The 22912-nt window shown below is 39.9% G+C and overlaps 1 protein-coding gene across 1 annotated transcript; it reads left to right on the top strand.

The window, feature by feature from the left end:
- Positions 1-3034: 3034 nt before the first annotated feature.
- On the top strand, positions 3035-21354 carry miga2 (mitoguardin 2). Its single transcript, XM_008289340.1, has 16 exons — positions 3035-3091; positions 3872-4143; positions 4851-5061; positions 5196-5311; positions 5407-5527; positions 6380-6510; positions 6770-6887; positions 7067-7173; positions 8188-8300; positions 8846-8918; positions 12031-12117; positions 12243-12341; positions 15044-15178; positions 15270-15323; positions 15420-15536; positions 17423-21354. The coding sequence occupies exons 2-16, from the start codon at positions 4048-4050 to the stop codon at positions 17621-17623; spliced, it is 1779 nt and encodes a 592-aa protein (XP_008287562.1). The 5' UTR covers positions 3035-3091; positions 3872-4047; the 3' UTR covers positions 17624-21354.
- The last annotated feature ends 1558 nt before the right edge of the window (positions 21355-22912 follow it).

Genomic DNA, 22912 nt, shown 5'->3' with positions numbered 1-22912 from the left:
GTAAATAAACACATAATGACTGAGACGTTGGGCACTTAAAGATGTCCAGTTAACTTCAGAACAGAATTATTTAGAATAAATAAAACTGTACTGAACTGAACTATGTTTGCATCTAACATTGTTAGAACAATGTCACAGCCTTCCTCTGCATGTGTAGCCACAACAAGGCAGTGAAACACGAGGTCAGTGGAAATAAGGATGGTAAGGACTGACAACACAGAGTAACTTTAGATGTAAAACATGGATCCAGACCGATATGCTTGTGCACATCCTGAGTCATCCAGATCATTGTGATTCTAGGAGCTTCGCTAAAAAGCAAGTAGACTTGAAACTGATGAAGTTCTAACTGATGGAGGACCTCAGATGCACATCAGCTGCTCATCATGAGCCACCCAGCTGTGCCACAGCTCTAGAGGCTGATCCGTGGCCCCAGCAGGGTCCCCCCAAAGGATCCCCTCACCTGCTCCACCCTGCCGCGGCTGATCCTCCTGTAGCCCTGGAGCCCGGAGCTCCGAGCGGCAGGAGACACGTCGTCCCGGGTGATCACATGTGCGAACCAGTAGAGCAGCGGGAGGCTCAGGCTGAGCAGGCAGAGGCCGCGGAACATCTGCAGGGGGTCGGGCGGAGACAAAGAGGGCGGTTTACGGCTGTGCACATCCGGACAAGTACTGAACATTTAGTAGTAAGTGAATACACACACTGAATAGTCTACATGACTGACCAGAGCTTTCATATCGAGGCCTTTAGGGAAGCCCCTCTCTCTCCACAGGACCCGTCGGCTCTCATTCTTCCAGCCGGATCAACTTGAGGCGACAAAGACGAGCCCAGCTATCGTCGAGTCACGCTCGTGCCAAGTTCCATTGCTTAAGATTTTATTGCTTCCTCGAGGTCAAGTCAAGATGTTTGTTCTTTTCGACGTAGCTTTGGGTTTCATCGCCCGGCGGACCACAGCTCCACTCTTCTGGTCTAATCTAAAGCATGCTTACATCAACTATTATGATAAACCCTGATCAGTTGTTTGTTGTTGTTGTTCCAGCCGCTATACCGACGCACACAGCAGCAGCCTACAGGTTCGGAGGACCTGCATTGTAAAGTTACACAGTGTTCCTCCGGGCACAACAACACTTCCTCACTGGGACTTTCACAACAAAAGCACTGAGACAGGGTTACCATATATATCTTACTTATATACTTATAAAACTTATATCTTCATTTTTATATGCTGTGTTTGCACTATTATTTTTATATGTGTATTTTATATGTGTGTTTTTTTCATGTTTGTACTATTTCTTACATGTACATTTTTCTTTCTAGTGTGTGTGTACTACAGCGCGTAATTTCTCCACTGTGAGATAAATACAGGCATATCTTATCTTATCTCATATACACAGAAAATGTTAGCACAAGAGACGTCAAAGCACTTATTATGATTTTGTATTTTAGCTTTAAAAAAGAAAAAAGAAAGTGCCCTGCCATTGTGTATTGATGTGAGCCATTTTTAGCAGCATAAATGAACTGCACAGTTACAGACTTCACAGTATTGTAGTAATTAGGATGCTGTATATTGATAGGTTAAATAATAAATATAATCAGAAATACAATTATTAATCAAATGGGAACTCTACACTAAAAACTGATGTTAGGATCATTCTGTAAATACACACAACTATAGCATCCAGTGGCATCCGAGGCTATAACCCAAAATTGTTTATGAATAACCCTGATTTGCTTTATTTCTGGCTTAGAAAATAGTCAGATCTCCTGCTCAGCACAAAAAAGGTAAAAGCAGCAAAAACACTTTCAAAGTGTAAAGAGGAAGTCAAGTGTCACTCATTATTCCATTACCATTGCTATTGATAATTCCCTTACTTTTTCTGTCTGCCAGACCCCTCATCCTCTATCAGACCACTTGATTCAATCCCCTTTTGTTCTCTTACCTGTTGTCATTGATTAGCAACTATATAGGTCACCAGAGCCCCCAATTCAATCACCTTTTGTTATTGTTCTCCTACCTCCTGTCATTGATTAGCAACTATATGCTAACTAACCACTATTCACTTTGGTATTTACATACAGCCCCTCCCTATAAAATGTGCAACTCTGCACTCTGGGTCGGCTTACTTTCACACACTCTGTGTTGGTATGCCCACCGTACACCAGAATACTAACAAACACCTCACCACATCAAACTTTGCATGAAGTCGATGGGTAAATTTCTTCAACAGCAGTATGCAACATAACAAACATAACAAGAAAATCTACACATAATAAAGTAAGTATCAAATAAATAAACTCTAAACCACAAACCAGTCTAAAACTAGCATAATGTCATACATTTACACAATACTATTACCGAGTGATGTGTACACCGAAAGGTAACAGCGCTTTTATTCTGAAAGAAAGATGTCAACACTAGAAACAGTCCTCTGTTTATTGTGGTTAACTTAACGTACCTGTGGAAGCTAATGCTGCCTTCATGTTCCACCTGTAAACTCACCTTTTCACTATATGAAGCCGTATACATTTATACAAAGCCATTTGTATATAAATATACTACACCCAATTCTTATTTAAGGCTATTTTAGATAAAGATTTGGAGTATTTGCTTGTAACAGTCGGACAATAATATACAAATATGTGTTTGTTAGATAAATATTAGTCCAAATGTAATGTCATGTTCAAGAATATCTAAAAAGCTTGTGTCAATTGTTATGTTCTTTGGCGTGCAAGCACTTAATATTTTATCCTACTTCGTCAATTGTGACAATTTTTTATGTACTCAATGCTGTTTTTATAACGTTATTATAAATGTACGCACCGTTAAAACTTTCTGACAGCTTCTAATTTTTGTCGGTATAGGGCGGGACGATAATCTAAGATCTGCAACCTGATTGGGTTGTAAAAACACTTTTCCCTCCTACATTTCATCCAATTGGTCAGTAAAAAAGTAACGCTATATGATCTTTGCCTGATTGGCTGTTGGTCACGCCAGTAATCTAGCAAACTTCCGCCTTGAGAAAAAAAATGTACTGTGCGGCTTTCACTGACTGTGACACGGGAACGTCCTTCCCTGACGCCTTGGATGCTCACGGTATGTACCTATGAGGGATTATGTTATTAGCTGCGCCTCTGGTGAGCTGTACACAGAGCTGGAGGCTGGGAGGTGTCGTTTCACAGCTCTGCCCTTAGTGTCCGGTTGACCGAGTGATGCTTTGATGTGAAATGACAGATCAGGCTGAGCTAGGCTAGCTCTGTAAGCTAGCTAACGTTAGCATGCTCGTGTCTGAGGGTTGGTGGTTGCTTGTTGAGGCTGAACTTGGCCTCTTTTTAACAAGAATTTCAAAGACAGATCTCAGACCTACTCTGGAGTTTACGGGAAAGCGAAAAAAAAAAATGGTGACAAGGTTAATTCCTGGCCTCAGCCTCCTGAGGCTAACTGCCTAGCTTTCTGCTCACCTTACAGTCAACTCTGCTTGAACTAGCACCCTCTTTATCATCAATTATTTGCCCTGTCTGACATGGACACCCGTAGATATTTCATTTGATAGTTTTGCTCCAAAGAGAAAGGAAAAATTGAGCCTGTTTGTCATGTTGCGAAAGGACCTGCAGTTTGTCATGTGCAGTAGCCCCACTGTCTGCATACCAGACAGTGTAGATAGGTAAGTAGCTGGCACATTGTCAAGTTGCCCTGCTGCTTAACACTTAATGCGAATTGGTTTCACCAGGTTAAAGCATGAACCTGCAAGTTAATTACATGCCTTGAGGGTATTTCACTGGGCGTTGGAATGATGAACGTGTCTAATGATGCCAGCTATAAAGAAGGAGGCTGCTCCTCTGATAATTTACAAATCTTGTGTCTTATCTATGGCAGGACAGTAAAACTGCAGTCAGCCAGCGGACCAGTGTGAAGCTCAGGAGTGGATGACTACAGACGGTCCATCAGCGAGCCCTGAGCTGGCTGATCTCAGAGCAGAGAGGAAACCTTATTTTGGGTGAATGTGAGGGAGCTTTGGAGAGGTGTTGCCTGAAGGCGTTTCGATTTCTGAGATGTCATTCAAACAAGCAGACGGGATGTCCATCGCCCAGGCTTTGGCCATGACTGTAGCGGAGATACCAGTCTTTCTCTACTCCACATTTGGGCAGGTAAACCGCTTTGAAAATTCATATAAGATTGTCCTCTGGTCTAGCTTTTAATATTACTACGGTGATTTTATAGATTAGCACATTCCATTAAAGACAACAGTGTTAAGCAGAGCTGCAACAATAATTGATTAGCCGTCAAAAAACTACTTTGATAATCAATTAATGAGTTTGAGTTTCTTGTTTTTTTAAAGGTATATTTTCTCAGATTCCAGCTTCTTAAATGTGAATATTTTTCTGATTTCTTTACTCCTATATGACAGCAAATTGAATATTGTTGGGTTGTAGGCAAAACAAGATGCTTTATGATATCATCTTGGGCTTAGGGAATCATTAGTTGACATTTTTCACCATTTCTGGCATTTGATAGACCAAGCAACTAATCAGTTAATCAAAAGAATGACTGAGAGATTAGAAAACATTGTCGGGATTAAAATTAATCATCAGTTGCAGCATTAGTGTAGAGTTACATCGAAGCCATCTAAGGCAGGAGGACATTATTATCATTTTAAAAAAATTAACTATTTAACTTTGATATATAGAGATACAACTTTAGAGGTTAAATCAGTGACAGGAGAGGGGCTTTAAATACTAATCGCTGTCTTGTGCAAATTTGCTCATTAAAAGTAGGCAAAATTCGTTGTATGTGAATATCTTTTCTACTGACAGCTCATGTTTGGTCATATCCTCACTGTCTCTACTCCTTTCAGTCCATATTTTCCCAGCTAAAGCTTACACCGAGCTTGAAGAAGGTGCTGTTCGCCACAGCGCTGGGCAGTGTAGCTCTGGCTCTCACTGCTCACCAGCTGAAAAGACGAGGGAGAAAGAGAAAGCAGGTAACACAAGGAAAGGAAGGTCAGAAAACAGTGGGGATACCTGAGGCGCTGCTGAAGACAGGAAGGCCTTCGTCATTAAAGAGAGGTGTGCATGACCGAATGCTGGAAATGTTTAAATCATGACTTTGTGGTGTGGTGTGTCGCATCTTTCAGTGTCTACTTAGATACATCCAGATATATTTATTATTTGTTTCTGTTTTGTTTTTTTCACTTCCACAGGTCAGTTTACTGGTCGACAGATGATGAGCCCCAGCACTCGGAGCAATGACACCATGAGTGGAATTTCTTCCTTGGCTCCCAGTAAACACTCCAGTTCCTCCCACAGCCTGACATCTGTTAGTTTCATCCTAATAGTTTTTCTTTCTTTTTTTTCTTGTTATGTGTGCTTGTTTTTTCCCTGATTATTCTTTGATGTGTCTTTCTGGCATAGATGCGAGTCCCCAGCTCCCCAAATCAATCTGCAAATCCGTCCACCCCCTGGGAGGCAGAGCCTGTGGTGGAAGAGTCAGGGGCCATGGAGGACGCTAATGCAGAGAATCTCTATATAATGGGTAGGTTTATTTATTTATTTTTTTAACCATCATTTATGTTTTTATAAAACCATAGTATGCATGCTGTGTGTGGAATTTGGACTATTGCATGAAATATTTTTGGTCAAAAGAAAGATAGACTCTGCTTAGCCATAAGTACTTTTTATTCCTAAATATCAGTGGACTGTAAAAACTAAATAATTAGTTTAGAGGACAGCTGTTAAAAAAATGAATGGTACAAGGGTTTGTACACATTGGCTTAGTAAATTCAGATCTTCATTTGGTTTGAATTACCCAAGCTCTTTGCATTTTGAGCATCTAAAAGCTACCTTTTATGTCTTTTCCCTATTTCATACTGACATTTAAGGGACAGTTCAGCCTCTTTAAAGTGAGGTTTTATGAGTTACGTATCCATAGTCAGTCATCTACTTGCGGTCAATGATGGTTAACATGCTCTTGGCTTGGAGAGGCAGACAGGAGTGCTAGTAGTGAAGGCTAAGCAGTGAACCGCTGTGGATGGGATCAGCAAGAATGTATTTTAGCCTTCCAAGAAAAAGGCATAAGTACAAAAAAAAAAAATCAATATTTAAGTGTTCACTATATTTAGAATATTTTCGCTTCACCTTCTTGTCAGATGGCTCTTTTCAATTGGGAGCTGAAGCTTTTATATCTGTTCATTCTCACATCAAAACAGCAAGCCTCACACTGACAAAACCAGTCTTTTACCTTAGCTTGGGTCCAGACTAAAGTGTTACAGAGCCCATGTTATACCTTTTAGGGTCTTCCCTGTCCTTTAGTGTGTCACATAACATTTTAATTTACCAGCTCACAAACAGGCAGTTTGTTTAAGTCTTATTCCTCTTTCCCTGCTAGGAATGGAGCTGTTTGAGGAAGCTCTGCGAAAGTGGGAACAGGCCTTGAACATACGCCATCCCACCAACTCGACCTCCAGCAGCAACAACAGCCTCGCTCTGCAGGGGGCAACGTGTGGAGACTTTCCCATGGTAACCGTCAAACCATCATTACAGGCTCACAGTGTTTGAATCTCTTGTGCACACTTGAAAATCAGACATGTTGTTGTTTTGTTATATAGCTGGAATTTTACAGACTGTAACTTTTGATGGTGCTGGTTTGCTCAAAGGTGACACAGAACTAATTATGTACAACTGAAAGAAATTAAACAGATCCTGATCTTAAGCTATTTTTTACATAATATTAAAGCCACATTTGACCTGTTTTATTCTTTTTTTGTTTTGGTTATAGGTTGAAGCTCGTAATAAAGTGTTTGCTGAGAAGTTAGAGACGCTGCTGCACAGGGCGTACCATCTACAGGAGGATTTTGGCAGCAGTATTCCAACAGAAAGTGTGCTGGCAGACTTTGGTAAGAGTTGATCTGTAGGTATCTGTGACCTTAGAATGCAACGGGGATTTTAGCGATCAAGAAGAATGACTTTAGATTCTAAGCTCAGAGTTTAGTGCTCTATCAGTACATACAGCTATGTGTACGTTTGTGCTTTATTTCTTGCGTTGGGAGTTAGTTTGTGTTGTTCCTTTTTGCAGAGAGTGAAGGGACTCTGATCTTGCCACAAGTGGAGAGTTTCCACAGACTGCAAGACGATGATGCAACTACCGTTACCTCTGATGACTCCTTCTTCTCGGCTGCAGAGGTGAGTCCCTTTCTGCTCCAAAAAGATCGGCAGAAAGCAAAAAAATCTGTATGTAGCAGCAGTACACACCTGAGTCTTGAAAACCTGAAAACACATTCACATTCTGCTCTTCTATATACAATAAAGGGCTCCTATAGAGTATGAAAAAGTAATTATGGAAGTTGTTAGACATTTCTAGGTTGGCATTAGTGTGGAAAAATGAGTACTTTAAATATTTGTGTTTACAGATCAGTAAAATACAAAAGTTCTAATTTCTAAGAATAACATTTTCATGGTATTTCCAGCTAGCAGCTAGCTAGCTAGCAAAATGTTTACCATTGAGGGAGAGATTGTGGGCCACAGTGAGCTTCAAGGCAAGACGTACGGCACATGAATTAATGTAAACTCCTACGCAGAGCTGTCTCTATGCCTGACCAGCAGTTTGAAAGAAAATGCAGCGATACCTTTGAATTTTATATATACATACATGGCATCCCAAATACTACATTATTGAGCTTGTCAGAACATTTATGAGTGATGCAGTGATTTAGTTATCATAAAAGTCAACGGACCGTCTTTTTTCTGTGTAAGGAAAACTGTTATTACTGTTCACATCCATTGTTTATTCCACTGACACAGTGAATAAACAAAGCTGCACAGAATTACTTATCTTCATTCGACTCATTTTCAGCTCTTATTTATAAAAGAGACTCAAAAAAGAGGGAGGAAACAAGAATAAAATAATGTTTATTCAATATGTTTCAGACTGTTTTAGCATTGCAGCTGACATACAAGCTGTGTACTGAATTTGTCTTGTTTTGGGGTTAAATAGTATGACTACTTCTCACAATTGTTGACAACATAATAGCAAGTATATTCAGAATGCAATGTTAACAGGTAGATTTCTATAATGAAACATTTAGTTGTTTGTACACAGATGTCAAATATTGTCTGAAAAATCTGCGAGGAGTCTGGAAAAAAATGGAATTTTCTTCTTGGACTGTGCACTGAGTTGTGTGTGTTTTGTATGTGCAGCTGTTTGATGCCATGTCTCTAGAGGAAGTCTATCGGCCACTGAAGCCGGCAGCCCTCTATGAAGAAGCCTCGTCTCTGGTCCAGGAGGGCAAAGTGGCCTTTAGGTCCCTGAGGTAACTGCCAAGTGTGATGTCTTTATCTAAACACTTGAATGTTCTTATTGTTATAACAGTGTATTAAATGACAGCACATAATCATGGGGTTACTCTGCAGCCCCCCTCAGCACAGTAGGCAACTTTTTCAACAAAACAAATTCTAATAAACTTACTGTATGCTACCTGTCAGCCCCAATAACAGAGAGTTCAGAACTAACTGTGGCTCAATAAGCAGCTTTTCTCCACTTTGGAGGCCAAAAACAGCTAAAGGGAGTAATTTGCTGAGATGGCTTATAATTGTTCGGCGGTCAGCAACGTGACTCCATGTGAATGCGATTTACTTTCTGGATGTGTAAATAGACAACTGTTTGCTACCATGCTTGCCATTTCAATTTTAAAAGGGAATAATATATGAGTGTTGTAATGTTGTTATGTCCTGCTGCCTCTAAGTGGTCGAAAATCAGCTTACACTCCTTCAAATTATACAACAGTGTAGAGAAGAATTAGGGTTTGTAGAGTTTCATAAGCTTTTCTCTTTTTCATTCTCTTCTCTTTTCTCCCAGGACTGAATTACTTGAATGTTACGGTGACCAAGACTTCCTTGCCAAGCTTCACTGTGTGAGACAAGCATTCCAGGTCAGTGTCAGCGCACAGGACTTACTGATGTGTCATCGTCTGGTCTGGTCAATTTCAGATTGTGATGACAACTCGTCTTTTTTTTGTTTTGTTTTGGTTTTTGGGAGTCTCTTATATGTTTTGAAATTTGCACTGTTGACAGTCTACTCCAACTGGTGCACTGCTACCTTGTATGGCACGTTATAACCAAGTATTATCAGCTGTAGTTGGCAAAAATGTTGACTCATTTGTAAACCAGGGAGGAAGCCACTCATTAAAGCACTGCTCTGCAGCTAGTCAAAAGCTCCACAGGGTGGCGTGTAATGGCACTCATTTTGGTTATAAATGAGCCTGAACTGGGTTCCTTTTCACAGACATTATCGTTCCTGTAAAACTTTTAAGGCCAGTTCATGCTTTCCACATCCGCAGGAATCCATAAGGGTCTGCCTGATGTAAATTTGGTCATCTACTTAAGTCCTTCCGAGTCTTTGCAGACCCGTCTGCAGATGTCTAAAATTTGTCTCGGTGCAGACTGTCCATGCTGCAAGTGCACTGAGTGCTGAGGCTTTAAATAATTGCTTGTTATGAGGAGAGCTTGTGGGATGTGATCCACCATCATCCTCACTTTTAGAATTCATCATTAACAAAGTTGTAATTTACTTTGTGGCTGCCAGACTTTGGAGATGCTTTGATTTGTAACTGCTAAGAAACAGTGGGAAGTTTTCCACAAATCCTTACGTCCGCCCAAAGTGCCCGACACACCTCAGGAAGAGTCATATTGATGTAGTGCTGTATCCTGTAAAAAAGAGCAAAGTCGCAGCCAACCTTTCAGAAACATCCACAGGTGGTCTGTGTGTTTTTTGTGTCCCGTCTGAGGAGCACCTTCTGTAGAACAGATAGAACCGAGTCTGTCTACTTTTAAAGTCTGCACACATGCCTGGGACTAATATGGATCTTGAATGGTCTGATCTCTAATGGACAGCTCTAAGTTCATCAGTACACATTGCATTAGAATTCTTCTCCACATGTGTCTCGAGTCTCTTCCGCTCTAAATGCTCATAACCACGTTTATTTTATCCATTTCAAAAGACGAACTGCCACAATCCTGCATGGGTCCAACTTAACTACCTCGCATCTGCCCACTTCCACATTGGTCAGTACCAGAACTGCTTTGTTGCCAAGTTCTGACCTGCCCCGGCTCTCTAGTCCCACAACCTGACCAACGATTTAACATATCGGCACCACAGTCACTTAATTTTAAGACTCCTCTGTCCAAATGTTGTTTTTTTTATATTCTTGAAGACATTGAATGAATTAGATAAGCAGTTTTGAAACAACATGCATTCAGACAATCAGGGCTTCAAATGGAACAAACCTAAGGATCCAATACTGTCAGCCTGCAGGGTGAGGCTCATCATTATTCTTATTCAGAATCAGTGTGTGGGTCAAGCATGTATGGCTGAATTACTTCAATATGACAACTGGCCATTGTGCGGCATAGAATAGTTTTACATTGTCTGAGCAGAGTCATAGCTGGTATGCAGGCATTGCAGCAAGCAGCGGAGGCGTGGTTTAGATAAAGGCAGAGGCTTTACAGATTGACTTTCTAAAGAAAACAACAGTGTAGATTTTAATCTAAGGCATGAAGGGACTGTTGTCATGAAAAACAGCTTCTAAAAATGTAACTTTGACACACAGAGATCATTTTTGAGGGGTTTAATCAATGACTAGAGAGGCACTTTAAAGTGCTCTATTTTTACTCCAGCCTTCAGCTAAATGAATGACTAATAATAGCCACAGATACCTGACTCAGTGCACGACTCTGCCAGATGTATTGATTTCACCAGCAGGAGGCACGTCAGTTAAGTCGGCAGTCCTTCACTGTGGATGAAGATATTTTTAAAGGTATACTGCTAAAAGAATGTGGCCATTTGTGGACCACATCCGAATGTAATCTGCGTGATCAGATGTTGGTGTGCTGTGGGTGCTTTCACACCTGTACTTAGAACTTGTGATCTTATCAATGCTCAGTGTAAGCAGGGCCCTAGATGAGCTGAAAACAGTGGGGAACATCTTAAGCTTTTGGATGATGCTACTCCTAACAGCTAAACCGTTTATGTCTGATTTCCAATTTTCCATTTTGCAGGTTATGAGTAACGTATGGAAGTGCAGTGATAGATGATGAATTGTGATGTTTGCAAGGAACAAAAATGTTGCCATTTGTCATGATAGAAGCAAATATCTTGTTCTCTTTCTGTGGACTCATCTCTGATCTCATACGCAATGAGAACCCTGCAGAAACCTTCAGACGACCCTTAGTGTGTAATATCGTGCCTCTGTGCAGGTGTAGTGTTTGCACCCACAGACAGCGAGTCAGGTTTCTATCCTAAAGTGACATCCAGACAAAAGCTAGAAGGCCAGCTCAACAGACAGCAGCTACAATCAGGACGAGTGACTCATAGTGTTTTTTACACATAAAAAAAAAAAAGACATTATCTGTGTTTGTCTGCACAGCTTTTGATTTTTAGCTTTCATCAGAATGGAAGCCCTTCTGATTTACAGCAGATGTGGACATTTGCAGAGCTGGAGTTGAAGGGAGCTGTTGAAGATGATTCACTGTTATGTTGGAGCTGAATGCCATTTTGAAGCATATTAAAGGCACTTAAGAATAGATAAGATGTGCCTTTATTAATACCAACCCTTTACAATTCAAATTAACACAACGTCACAAGGAAATGTATCAGAGTCAAAGCAATGAAATCTCCATATATTACCTATACATAAAATATAGGAAAAATAGGAATGCTAGCAATAAAATACATTGACATTGACATAATGTAGTTGGTATTTACACGTTAAATATCTGTGATATGACAAATAACCGTGAGTTGTTGTAAGTCTCAGTGGAGGTTGGATGATGCTGTGTTGCGGAGTCGAATGGTTGATGACACGAAAGAGCCTCTCGTGGGTTTTGAGGCACGTGACAGCATCAGTCTGTGGCCGAACGAGCTCATGAGACGCTTCAGACTCAACAGTAACTCAGGACTCTGAAGGAATCAAATCTCCATTTTTATAAACTAAAACAAATTACTAAGAATGTTACTATACACCAATAACACCTGTTTTTCTCCAGGTCCTGTTGTTAGATGAAACTCACCGCACGTTTTTCATGGAGACCGGGAAGCAAATGATCGCAGGGTTAATGGTGAAAGCAAACAAGGTAAAACACTCTTCACTGGGATCCTCAGTTATTAACTCATCCTATTTGGATAAACTTGACAGAGGTCTACTTTTGTTGGCATACTTACACTACTGCAACAACTCTATTTATTTATTTGCTTTCAGAGTCCCAAAGCATTCCTGGAGAGCTACGAGGACATGCTGCTTTACACCCAGAGAGAGGAGACGTGGCCCGTCACCAAGATGGAGCTGGAGGGCCGAGGGGTGAGTAATCTGAGTTAAGCTATCAAATCTCTTTTTTTAAAATTTAAATCTAGTTTTTCAGTTATTGCACCTGTTGTCATAAACACACATCGGTGTATTTTGTGTGCTGTTGTGAATTTGTTGACTTTGTCAGACCTGGTTATACAAGTCAGACCTGTGGGCGTACAGTTGGATATCGATGGTTTATTCATGGTAACGGTTGCAGGGCAGCTCAGGTTTATGTCACAGGGTGCTTTACTCAGTTTAAAGTTCATTCTTCAGGTCCTACTGTTGTTGGCTGTGTGTTTGGCAGCCTGGTAATAGTAATCTGTCTTCGTTTAACTGCAATATGTTTTAGATACTACAGGAAAAAAATAGATGTAGTGTTTTTTGTAAATGTATTGTATTTGAGTTGCCCATGAATGGCTTCAATGCCTTTTCTTCCTTGTGTTTTTTTTCTTCCTCATTTGTGTATTGGTTGTCTGTGTGGCATATAAAACAATCAGGGCAAATATAATAACGTAGATTAAACACACAGTGCACATGCGTTTATGCACCAGACATGACTCTGTACCTCGACATGTAGGTCTGATAGTAAATCAGTGCATGAATTAAACTTTTTAAATCATTCTTGCATTATTATTTGTCTTGTTGTTAGGTCCTACACTTAATAGCATTGTTAAAAAGTTTAGTTTTCTGATACAGCCCAGTTCTTTTATTGCTGTTTGATTTTAAAGTGTTACTGCGTTTACTGTATGTGCCTCAGCACCACTGAAAATGACAGTTTCCCTTCAATGTGCTCCCCAAGGTTTTAATATTTAACAAAAATATACACGCAGCACTTTTGTTTTTGCTCCTATTTTTCATGAGCTGATCTCAAAGATCTGTGCCTTTTTCTATGTACACAAAAGGCCCATTTCTCTCAAATATTATTATCAAATTTGTCTAAGTATGGCAGGACCTGGTGTGACCACCATTTGCCTCACGCAGTGCAAAACATCTCCTTTGCATAGAGTTGATCAGGTTGTTGATTGTGGCCTGTGGATTGTTGGTCCACTCCTCTTCAATGGCTGTGCGAAGTTGCTGGATATTGGCTGGAACTGGAACACGCTGTCATATACGCCGATTCAGAGCATCCCAAACATGCTCTTACATGTCCGGTGCGTACGCTGGCCATGCAAGAGCTGGGATGTTTTCAGCTTCCAGGAATTGTGTACAGATCCTTGCAACATGGGGCCGTGCATTATCATACTGCAACATGAGGTGATGGTCGTGGATGAACGGCACAACAATGGGCCTCAGGATCTCTGTGCATTCAGAATGCCATCAATAAAATGCACTTGTGTTCGCTGTCCATGTCATATGCCTGCCCATGCCATAGCCCCACTGCCACCATGGGCCACTCGATTCACAACGTTGACATCAGCAAACCGTCACCCACACGACGCCATACACAGCGTCTGCCATTTGCCCTGTACAGTGAAAACCGGGATTCATCTGTGAAGAGAACAACTCTCCAAAGTGCCAGACGCCGTCAAATGTGAGCATTTGCCCACTCAAGTTGGTTACGACAATGAACTGCGGTCAGGTCGAGACCCTGATGAGGATGACGAGCACAAAGATGAGCTTCCCTGAGACGGTTTCTGACAGTTTGTGCAGAAATTCTTTGGTTATGCAAACCGATGGTTGCAGCAGCTGTCCAGGTGGCTGGTCTCAGACGATCTTGGAGGTGAAGATGCTGGATGTGGAGGTCCTGGGCTGGTGTGGTTACACGTGATCTGCTGTTGTGAGGCCGGTTGAAAAGCCTTTGAAGACGGCTTATGGTAGAGAAATGAACATTCAATTCACAGGCAACAGCTCTGGTGGACTTTCCTGCAGTCAGCATGCCAAATGCACGCTCCCTCAAGACTTGCGACATCCGTGGCGTTGTGCTGTGGATTAAACTTCACATTTTACAGTGGCCTTTTATTGTGGCCAACCGAAGGCACGCCTGTGAAATAATCATGTTGTTTAATCTGCATCTTGATATGCCACACCTGTGAGGTGGATGGATTGTCTCGGCAAAGGAGAAGTGCTCATTAACACAGATTTAGACAAGTTTGTGAACAATATTTGAGAGAAATAGGCCTTTTGTGTATGTAGAAAAAGTCTCAGATCTTTGAGTTCAGCTCATGAAAAATGAGAGCAAAAACAAAAGTGTTGTTTCTATTTTTGTTCAGTGTACATGAATGAATGATAGTATACATGTGTACAGGAAGTGTAATGTGACAAGTAAATCCACTAAATAGCCATTCAGTGCTCATATTGTCTTTGATTAAGTCACTGTTTTTGTTTCGTGAAATCATTAAGTTCTAATTGACTGTAAGTTCCTCACCTTTGCTGCTACGTTTCTTGGCACAATACCACCACCAACTGTTCATCGATGGTATAGTGTGAAAGCTTTGGCAGGATGCAAATGCTTCTGTATGCACGTGCTAAATAAAGTCAGAACAGAGGAAGCACCACAAGTGGTAAAAAATTTCACAAGGTGCTTTTTAGTAAACTTCAAGTAAATTTCATGATTTCTTGTTCAACTGTTGATCGATTTTTAATTCTATCAATTCCTTTTTATTCCCCCAGTCCACAGCAGTACAGCAGTGCTAAGACAATTTAATGCATATTAGTATCTTTAGACTAAATGTAAACACTGATCCGTGTGGGTCTTCGTGTCATGATCTCTTCAGGTGGTGTGTATGAACTTTTTCGACATTGTGTTGGACTTCATCCTGATGGACGCGTTTGAAGACCTGGAGAGCCCTCCCTCCTCCGTGGTAGCTGTGTTGAGGAACCGCTGGCTCTCTGACAGCTTCAAAGAGACGGTTAATTTATACACATGCACATCCAAACTCTGTACTCCACCAACACGTTGTAAGCTATTTCTGTAATAACTGAGTTGTGTTTTTCTGGTAGGCTTTGGCAACTGCTTGCTGGTCTGTCCTGAAAGCGAAAAGGCGACTTCTTATGGTGAGTTTGAGCCCGTTTGAAGTTCTGTGTGTTTATTCCTTTAATTCAGTCAGTGTGTTTGATTCTGACACACTGTTCTCTTACTACACTTCATAGGTTCCTGATGGGTTCATCTCCCACTTCTATGCCATATCTGAACACGTGAGCCCGGTTTTAGCGTTTGGGTTTTTGGGACCCAGGCAGCATCTAAGTGAAGTTTGCACGATTTTCAAGGTAAGAGTATACAGAAATAAAATGTAATTTAACAGCTTTGGAGACCAAGTTTGTGAATGTTATGTTATTTAAAGGGGCACTCCACAGATTTTACATCTGGCATTTAGTTTAGTTGTCGTGTGGAGTAATATACGGCCTGAATATACATTGTTATACATATAGTGTCCTCTGTGGCTCTGGAGGAAGCTTATTAACAAAATAGCTAAATTAGATAACCCTGATGATGTCAAAGTGCTTTAGTCAGCATTATGTTAATTTTAGCTTAAGGCTTTAGATCTTTAACAAATATCAAGTTATGTGATGAGATGTATGCGGTGTGATGAGAGCGTTCAGCAAAAACCATACTTGAAGCAGTGACCTTGTGCAGCAGTACACTGCTCCCAGTGCTCCTGCCACACTTGGGATGCTCTCTTAAAGTGTCGTTCTGTAAGCTTTCCAGCTACCATTTGTGACAAACTCTAGTTCTCCTCCTCTATGTCAAAACAGAAACCCTTTATGGTTTTCATGTTAGGGAAGAGAAACGATTGATAAGGAGGACAATCTGATGAGTACGATAGGCAGATAATTACAGTTGTGTTGGTGCAGCCAAAGAAACAGGCCCTTTGTCATGACGGAGCACCCAGTTTCCCTCATGCCACCTTTTACTTTAGAACGTTACAGTAAAAAAACAGCATTGAGTTTCACCCTTGTAGATAAATTCACGGTGCCCAAAACCAAGAGTGTTTGGTCTCTGGGTTGAAGCTGGTGGCCTAACTCTTGCCATCAGAGACAATCCTTAACAGTTAGACTGGATCATCCCAGGCCAACAGTTGAAACTGCAAACGCGCACTAGCCAGTGGTTACAAAATTGTGTAACACAGGTCCCGATATTGATCGCATGGTTTCATGTGGAATCCTGACTCATGACTGTTCCTGCTTGCAGCTGTTACATTTGCATGACCCTACGACACAAACAGAAGCTAAACTTGAAGAGTTCATTTGCAGCAACAGATAACTCCGTCTTCACAAACCTTCAGAAAACCCACTTTTCCATCGTCTACAATATCAATCAAACTTTTGTTATCTCTGTTTTTATCATGTCATTTCTACTGAGTCAAATCCACTGAACTTCAGTTTGATATTATCTCAAGAAAACAAACAAACAAAAAGTTTTCTGAAAATCTGCAAAAATGGAGTTATCTGTTTTTGCAAATGAACTCTTCACTTCTTGACCACACCTTGTATACAGTATATGTGAATGAACTTAATATTAGAGACGTAACAAAAGTGAAGTAAAGGTTTTTCACAAAGTGGAGAGTCTTGAAGAAGTCACATCAAAAAAAGATTAGTAAAAATCATACCTGGATTCCACATTTCTCATTGTACAACTCAATCACATCTCTCATTAGCCGTAGCCTTTGATAGACGGGATTCCTCCAGTTGGTTAACGTGACTTTTCTTTTATAATGTGTGAGCGTTTCCTCAGGCTAATAGTAGTAATACCAGGACAGGTAAACGTACCTTTGGGGATGAACAATTAATCGATTTCAAATCAAAATCGCAGTTTGAAACGGTCCAATTGTACTGCAAATTGTACAGACAGCAATTTAGAACATAGGCGTCCCATCCAGCTTTTAAACTGTCATCTCAATGCTTTTACAAAGTCATGCCGTCCTCCTTGTGTGACAGTCACATTTTATTAGGTATGTCATGTTGTGTTGTTCCATCACATTTACACCGTGAATATCTAACTGAGGATTGGCTTTAGAAATTGTGTTGTGAGTCAAATTGCTTCCAGCCCTGTTTGCCTTCATGTATAAAATCAGTGGGGGACACCTGTTAAGTTAGTGTGACATTGTTGCATGTGTAGCAGGTCCTGTCATTCACATCTCTCCCTTTACTCACAGCAACAAATCGTGCAGTACCTTAAGGATATGTTTGATCACGACAAGGTCCGCTTCACTTCTGCTCAATGCCTGGCGGAGGATATCCTGAAGCTTTCCCACCGCCGCAGTGAAATTTTATTGGGGTACCTGGGAATCGACAGCCTTCTGGAGCTCAATGGTGCCCTGCCCAGGGAAATAGAGGGCTCTTCAGGAAACATCTAAGATGATTGGGGTCACTAAGAGTTTCACTGGGCTTGTGCAGGCCGACAGCAGTGGGCTGACAAGCGGGAACAGCAAAGGAGTCGCAGCTCAACACTTAATCTGTTTCTGCGTTAGGACTGGACTGATTCATGCTGCTGTGACACACTGAGAACCAGCATTATTCATTTATTCATCTGTGTTCATTAAACACAAGCTCTGTAATACGATATAGCCACCAGATCTACAGTATCACTGGTCCTTGTGCTAACGACGGAGACCGTTTGGAGGACTCCACGTCTCCCTTGTGTTGCTGCTTTGATGCGTATCAAGAATGCCGACTGCAGTCATGTAATCACAGATGTGTGAGGACTTGTCTCTGCCTTGTTGGGTGACATGGACGCTTCTTAGAAACACACCTGACAGACGCACTTCGAACACACGAAGACTGGGCCTTCTACACAATTGCTTCACATGGATCAAGTCTTCTCCGAGATCTGCGTTCATCACCCGTGAAATCGGGTGGAATATCTTCGTTATGTGAAAACCAACGGCGTGAGAGTCCGTACTGTGTGTTTCTATGTTTTATATTAAAAAGGAGGAGGATACTTGCGAACACAGTGATGGTTTACGAGAACTCTGACCAACTGAAGGGTGGTGCTGCGTGATACAAGATGTGATGAATCTCCTCGTTTGTCCTTAAATTCTCTTTAATCCCTTGAAGTGTTTTTTGTTTTTTTTGTCACTTCGGTTGAGTCAAGCAGACTAAGATGTGACATATCCAAGAGTTAAATGCAAAAACACATCATGTAAAAGTGAAAACGTGTTATTCATACAGTCAGAGTGGACGCAGCATTTGATTCTAAGTTCCAGTTTGTGGCAGTGTATGAATGTTACCAGATTTAAATTGCATAAAACAAAAAAAAAGCTTCCACTTCCAATAACAGAGTACTAGATGTGAAAACATCTGTCTGAATAAGATAACATAAAGAATTATTGTGGAAGATGTTACAGAAAGCAAATGTCTTGAACAGTGTGGCACTGCAGTACACCTGAGTGCTCTCAGGGAGTCAGAAGTGAGTTGAAATCAATACTGCAGTACTTTTCCAAATACTGACAATTAGTTTGTTCATCAGCAGGTTGAGCTGCTTGATTTGCTTCCAAATGTTTGGGCTAAAATTGTACAACCTGTTGATCTTTAGTTCACTGATTAAAATTTTAAATCGAGACTGAAATGTTTTAAGCAAACGTAAACAAACAAAAGTTATAGAAAGATATCAATTTGTGTTTCAAGCGTAAATTCTTTTGAAGGATACTGACTGTACATGAATACAGGATATGTGGATTATTAGTGGTTTTCACTCAGTCGCAGCAGACATGTTTGACTTGTTGTAGCAGGAAAAGCACATGTAGCAGAGGTTTACTTCTATTCAAGTGTCTCGTTTAAGGTGGACGATGCGATTTGAATCCATCTGTCAAATTCAAGGGAAATTTCCCCTCATGATATGCTCAGTGTTGGTCATATGTATGGTCTGATGTAAAAAAAAAAAAAAAAGTCTGTGTGCAGCGCTGCCTCTGTAAATGAGAAACAAAGGAAGCAGCTTTCACACATTATTCCAACTGTGCACGTTTGTGCTTGTGTGCAAGATTGGAAAAAATTTGCAGTGTGAGCGGGAGGGACAATAAATCTGGCGACTATTTACTTATGCCAGCTGAATAGCAACAATCTCTCTCCAGAATCACAGACTCTGTCTTTAAGCTGTGAAAGTGAACCAACATGCACAATAAACCCCACAGCAGCTGTTTGAACTTGGCAAAGTGAGAAAAAAAAAAAGCACATGTGGTCTTATTAACATTGATGTTATTCAGGCTTCTGGGCCCAGGTGTTGTGCATGCTCACACACTGGCACTTGAAATGGTGCTCTTGTTAGTGTTACACCTGTATTTTCCTACTGTGACAAGTCAATGTGTCTTCACTGAGGAAGGAGTTTCTGGATGGAACATGGTGCACACATTCAGAGACTTAGTGGAAACAAAAAAAAACAGTAAAACACAATTTCAGTGTTAGAGCTCATTACAATCACACATTTTCCATCATCGCTGTATTAAAACTTAGCGTGTCTCTATAGTTACCTCCTCTGTCAATCGTCCCATTTTAAAACTGACTTAAAACAGTGCCATGTAGTAGTCTTAGCAAAGACGTTTCTGATTTCCTGAAGAACAGGGCATTGTACAGTTAGACTGTAATCGACTTAAGTGCACTGATGATAACCCCTGGGTTCTCTTTGTTTTCTCAAAACTGTGAATTTGTTGGAAGACAGACACTCTGAAGGGGCGCTAAGATGCCAAGTTAAACTGACTTATCCTTCTCAATGCCACTAGTGTACAGGCAGATTGTAGTTTCAGAAAACTGTCAAAAACTAAATTATCTTCACGAAATAGAATGAAAAGATTATTTATTCTTAATGGCATTGGAAGCACAGTGTGTATGCTTGTGGTTGTCTGTGTGTGTGTGTGTGGGAGGGAGTTCCTGTCTGATCATTTTGTATTTCATAGCTCTTGGGGTGTTTTAATCTCAGTAATCGATCATACGGATTAACAGAAGTCTGCTCTATGTTATTCATATTCATATAAGCGTGTGTTTTTGTGGCATTTATAATCCAAATCATGCTGTCGTTTCAACATGCCTCTCAAATTCAGAGATCAGTTTTGCTTTTGTGGGATTTTTTTTGGCTCTTTTAACTGCACTGGCGGCGCGAAGAGGCATTACTGTTGGATTATTTCTGTTTAAAATGAACCAGAACTGTACATAGACACAGAGCTTTTACAGAAAACCTTGTGGTTCCATGTTCTGACGGATGTGCAGCTTTGTGATTTTTAAGCATTTCGCACTTTAGCAGAAAGAAGATACAAGAATGTCCAACATCCCTTTTTATTAATCAGTTTGAGAGTTCAGATGTACAAACTGTTGAATTATTTATTGCGTCATTTATTATTGATAATATAGAGCGTAAATGCTGTACAGTAGAGAAATTATCTTTCCCAAAAATCAAACTATATTATGCAAATGGTTTATTCTGGTTACTATCATAAGGTTTAGTTGAAACTTTCATCTTTAAATTGTTGATTTAAATTCTTCCAGTTCTCCATTTGTAGCTGTGTGTGCTCTGATCCCTGATGAATTGCTTTAAGAACCTCTTCTCCCCTGTTTAGTCCTGTTATTGTATGAGTATGTGTCATGCAGGTAAATGCAGCTATGAAAAAAAAACGCTTCCGTTTAGTCTTGTGTTCACAGATTGGTCTGCTGTGTCTGTGTTCTCAGAGTAGATGAACTGCCTTTGCATGTCAACAGTGTAGATTCTCTGATATGCATCAGTGCAACATGCAACATGTAGACCCAGGCTCAGCCCTAGTTGTTGTAAGTTTAAAAAAAAAAAAGATCCCAATTAGAAGTAAGCTAAGAAAATATTTAAGAAGTTATAATCATCTGAAGGATCAAATTCAAGCATGGACTCTCCCACTTAGCGTATAATCAAATACATTATAGAGTTTAACAAAGAGTTATGATGGCCAAAATGTGGAACGTTGTTTTTTTGTTTGTTTTGAAAGTCACTGCTGTTCATTACATTACAAGTGTCCTATTCATGCCTTTTGTCTTTTCTATCGTTAAACTGCATTGCCAGCACAAACTGTAAATTGATTTTAATTCTCCATATTAAATGTTATTTTTTGTTAATAAATCAATATGTTCATTATGATTTTTTATTATTTTCCTCCAAACTAATCACACTGTGTATATTTTATTATCCACCAAGAATCAAACGTCTTAATACAGAGACTGAATAGTTACTTTAGTACAGATATAGATATATGACTAAAAAGCACTGGTTTAATTTAATTTTTATAAGATAAGGTTGGCTAAATATTCAGTCAGTGATGTGAGATTGTCAAGAGGACGGAAACACAAAGGTGTAAATCACAACTTTCATCACGATACAAAACTGATTGAGTCATACAGTCTTCACCAATATCATGAGGCTGGGGGCCAATATGAGATAATAACATTTGTCTGTCTAGCAAAGTCAATTACATTTATATAAACTCAAAAAAGCAACTAAAATATGATTTGGCTTTCATTTCTTCCACAAATTTAAAAAAAATAATAAAATAAAATAAAAAATTATGCAAAAAAAAGAAGAAAACATAGTCCTGTTGTTGACAATAAACGTCTTCATTTAGATTGTTTAATCACTTATTAGGAAGACATGACACAGACTGATTTTTTTTCACTTTGCATTGATCGTATTGGAACATTGGTCATGAATCAATATATCAGTACACATGGTTGATCATTGCACTCGTCAAAAAAAAACACTTCAGCCCTTAATACAAAAATCTTATCATTAAAAACAACTTTATTCTGAGTGTAGCTGGAAAAAGTGAAGCTACAGATCATCAATCATCTGTCGTGTAAAATCTGTCCTCAGACAGTTGTTCTTATTGTCCTTTGAAGCACATTATTGAGCATTTTATTTTATTTTATTGTATTTTATTTTATTTATTTATTTTACAAACAATCCTGGTTCCTGAGCTACAACTTGTCTAGTGCTGCCATCATTTTAAAAAGTGTCTACAACACCAAATGATAATTCCATCAGCTTTAGCTTACCATCCATCCATCCATCCATCCATCCATCCATCCATCCATCCATCTTTCCATATTTTCTGATATTAAAAAAAAAATCATGCAAATCAAAGATTGTTGAGCAAAAGATTTTGATGATTTGAGATGGAATGACCCAATAGTGAAGCCTCTGAGTGAACTGCATCCAGTAATTACTATTTTTCTGGTATTTTCTTTTTTTTAATAGAACAGTTTCTCAGGTTTTTGTTCCCACACAGATGCTTTTGAACAGTGCACCCACCCCACATTCAACCAAGCAGTTATAACCAACCAGAAAATGTTAACATGGGATTTGTAGCAATTCAGGCAATTCAAAGATTTTGTACGATTGTCATTAGAAAGTGTACGGATAGTATAAAAATGCATGTTCCTTCTGAAAGTGGGAAATACAACACAAAAGGCTGGAAGGACACAGAGTGACGTCTCTGGTCGGTAGATGTCCTGAGCTGAACAACGACACTTAGTCTTACATGTACTTACCTTATAAATTATAAATGATAGTTATCCATTGGGCTTCGTCAATAATTTAGAAAGCACAACTTTAACAAAACATACTAGACTTTGAACCAGTTGAGGGTTACATAAAAAAAGTTAACGTCCTGCCTGTGAGCTCTCATATTTTCGACACG

This window comes from Stegastes partitus, unplaced genomic scaffold, assembly GCF_000690725.1.
Source record: "Stegastes partitus isolate 25-593 unplaced genomic scaffold, Stegastes_partitus-1.0.2 Scaffold607, whole genome shotgun sequence".
Taxonomy (NCBI): domain Eukaryota; kingdom Metazoa; phylum Chordata; class Actinopteri; family Pomacentridae; genus Stegastes; species Stegastes partitus.
The sequence above is the reverse complement of the archived record's forward strand: the minus strand, read 5'-3'. Positions and strand labels throughout refer to the sequence as shown.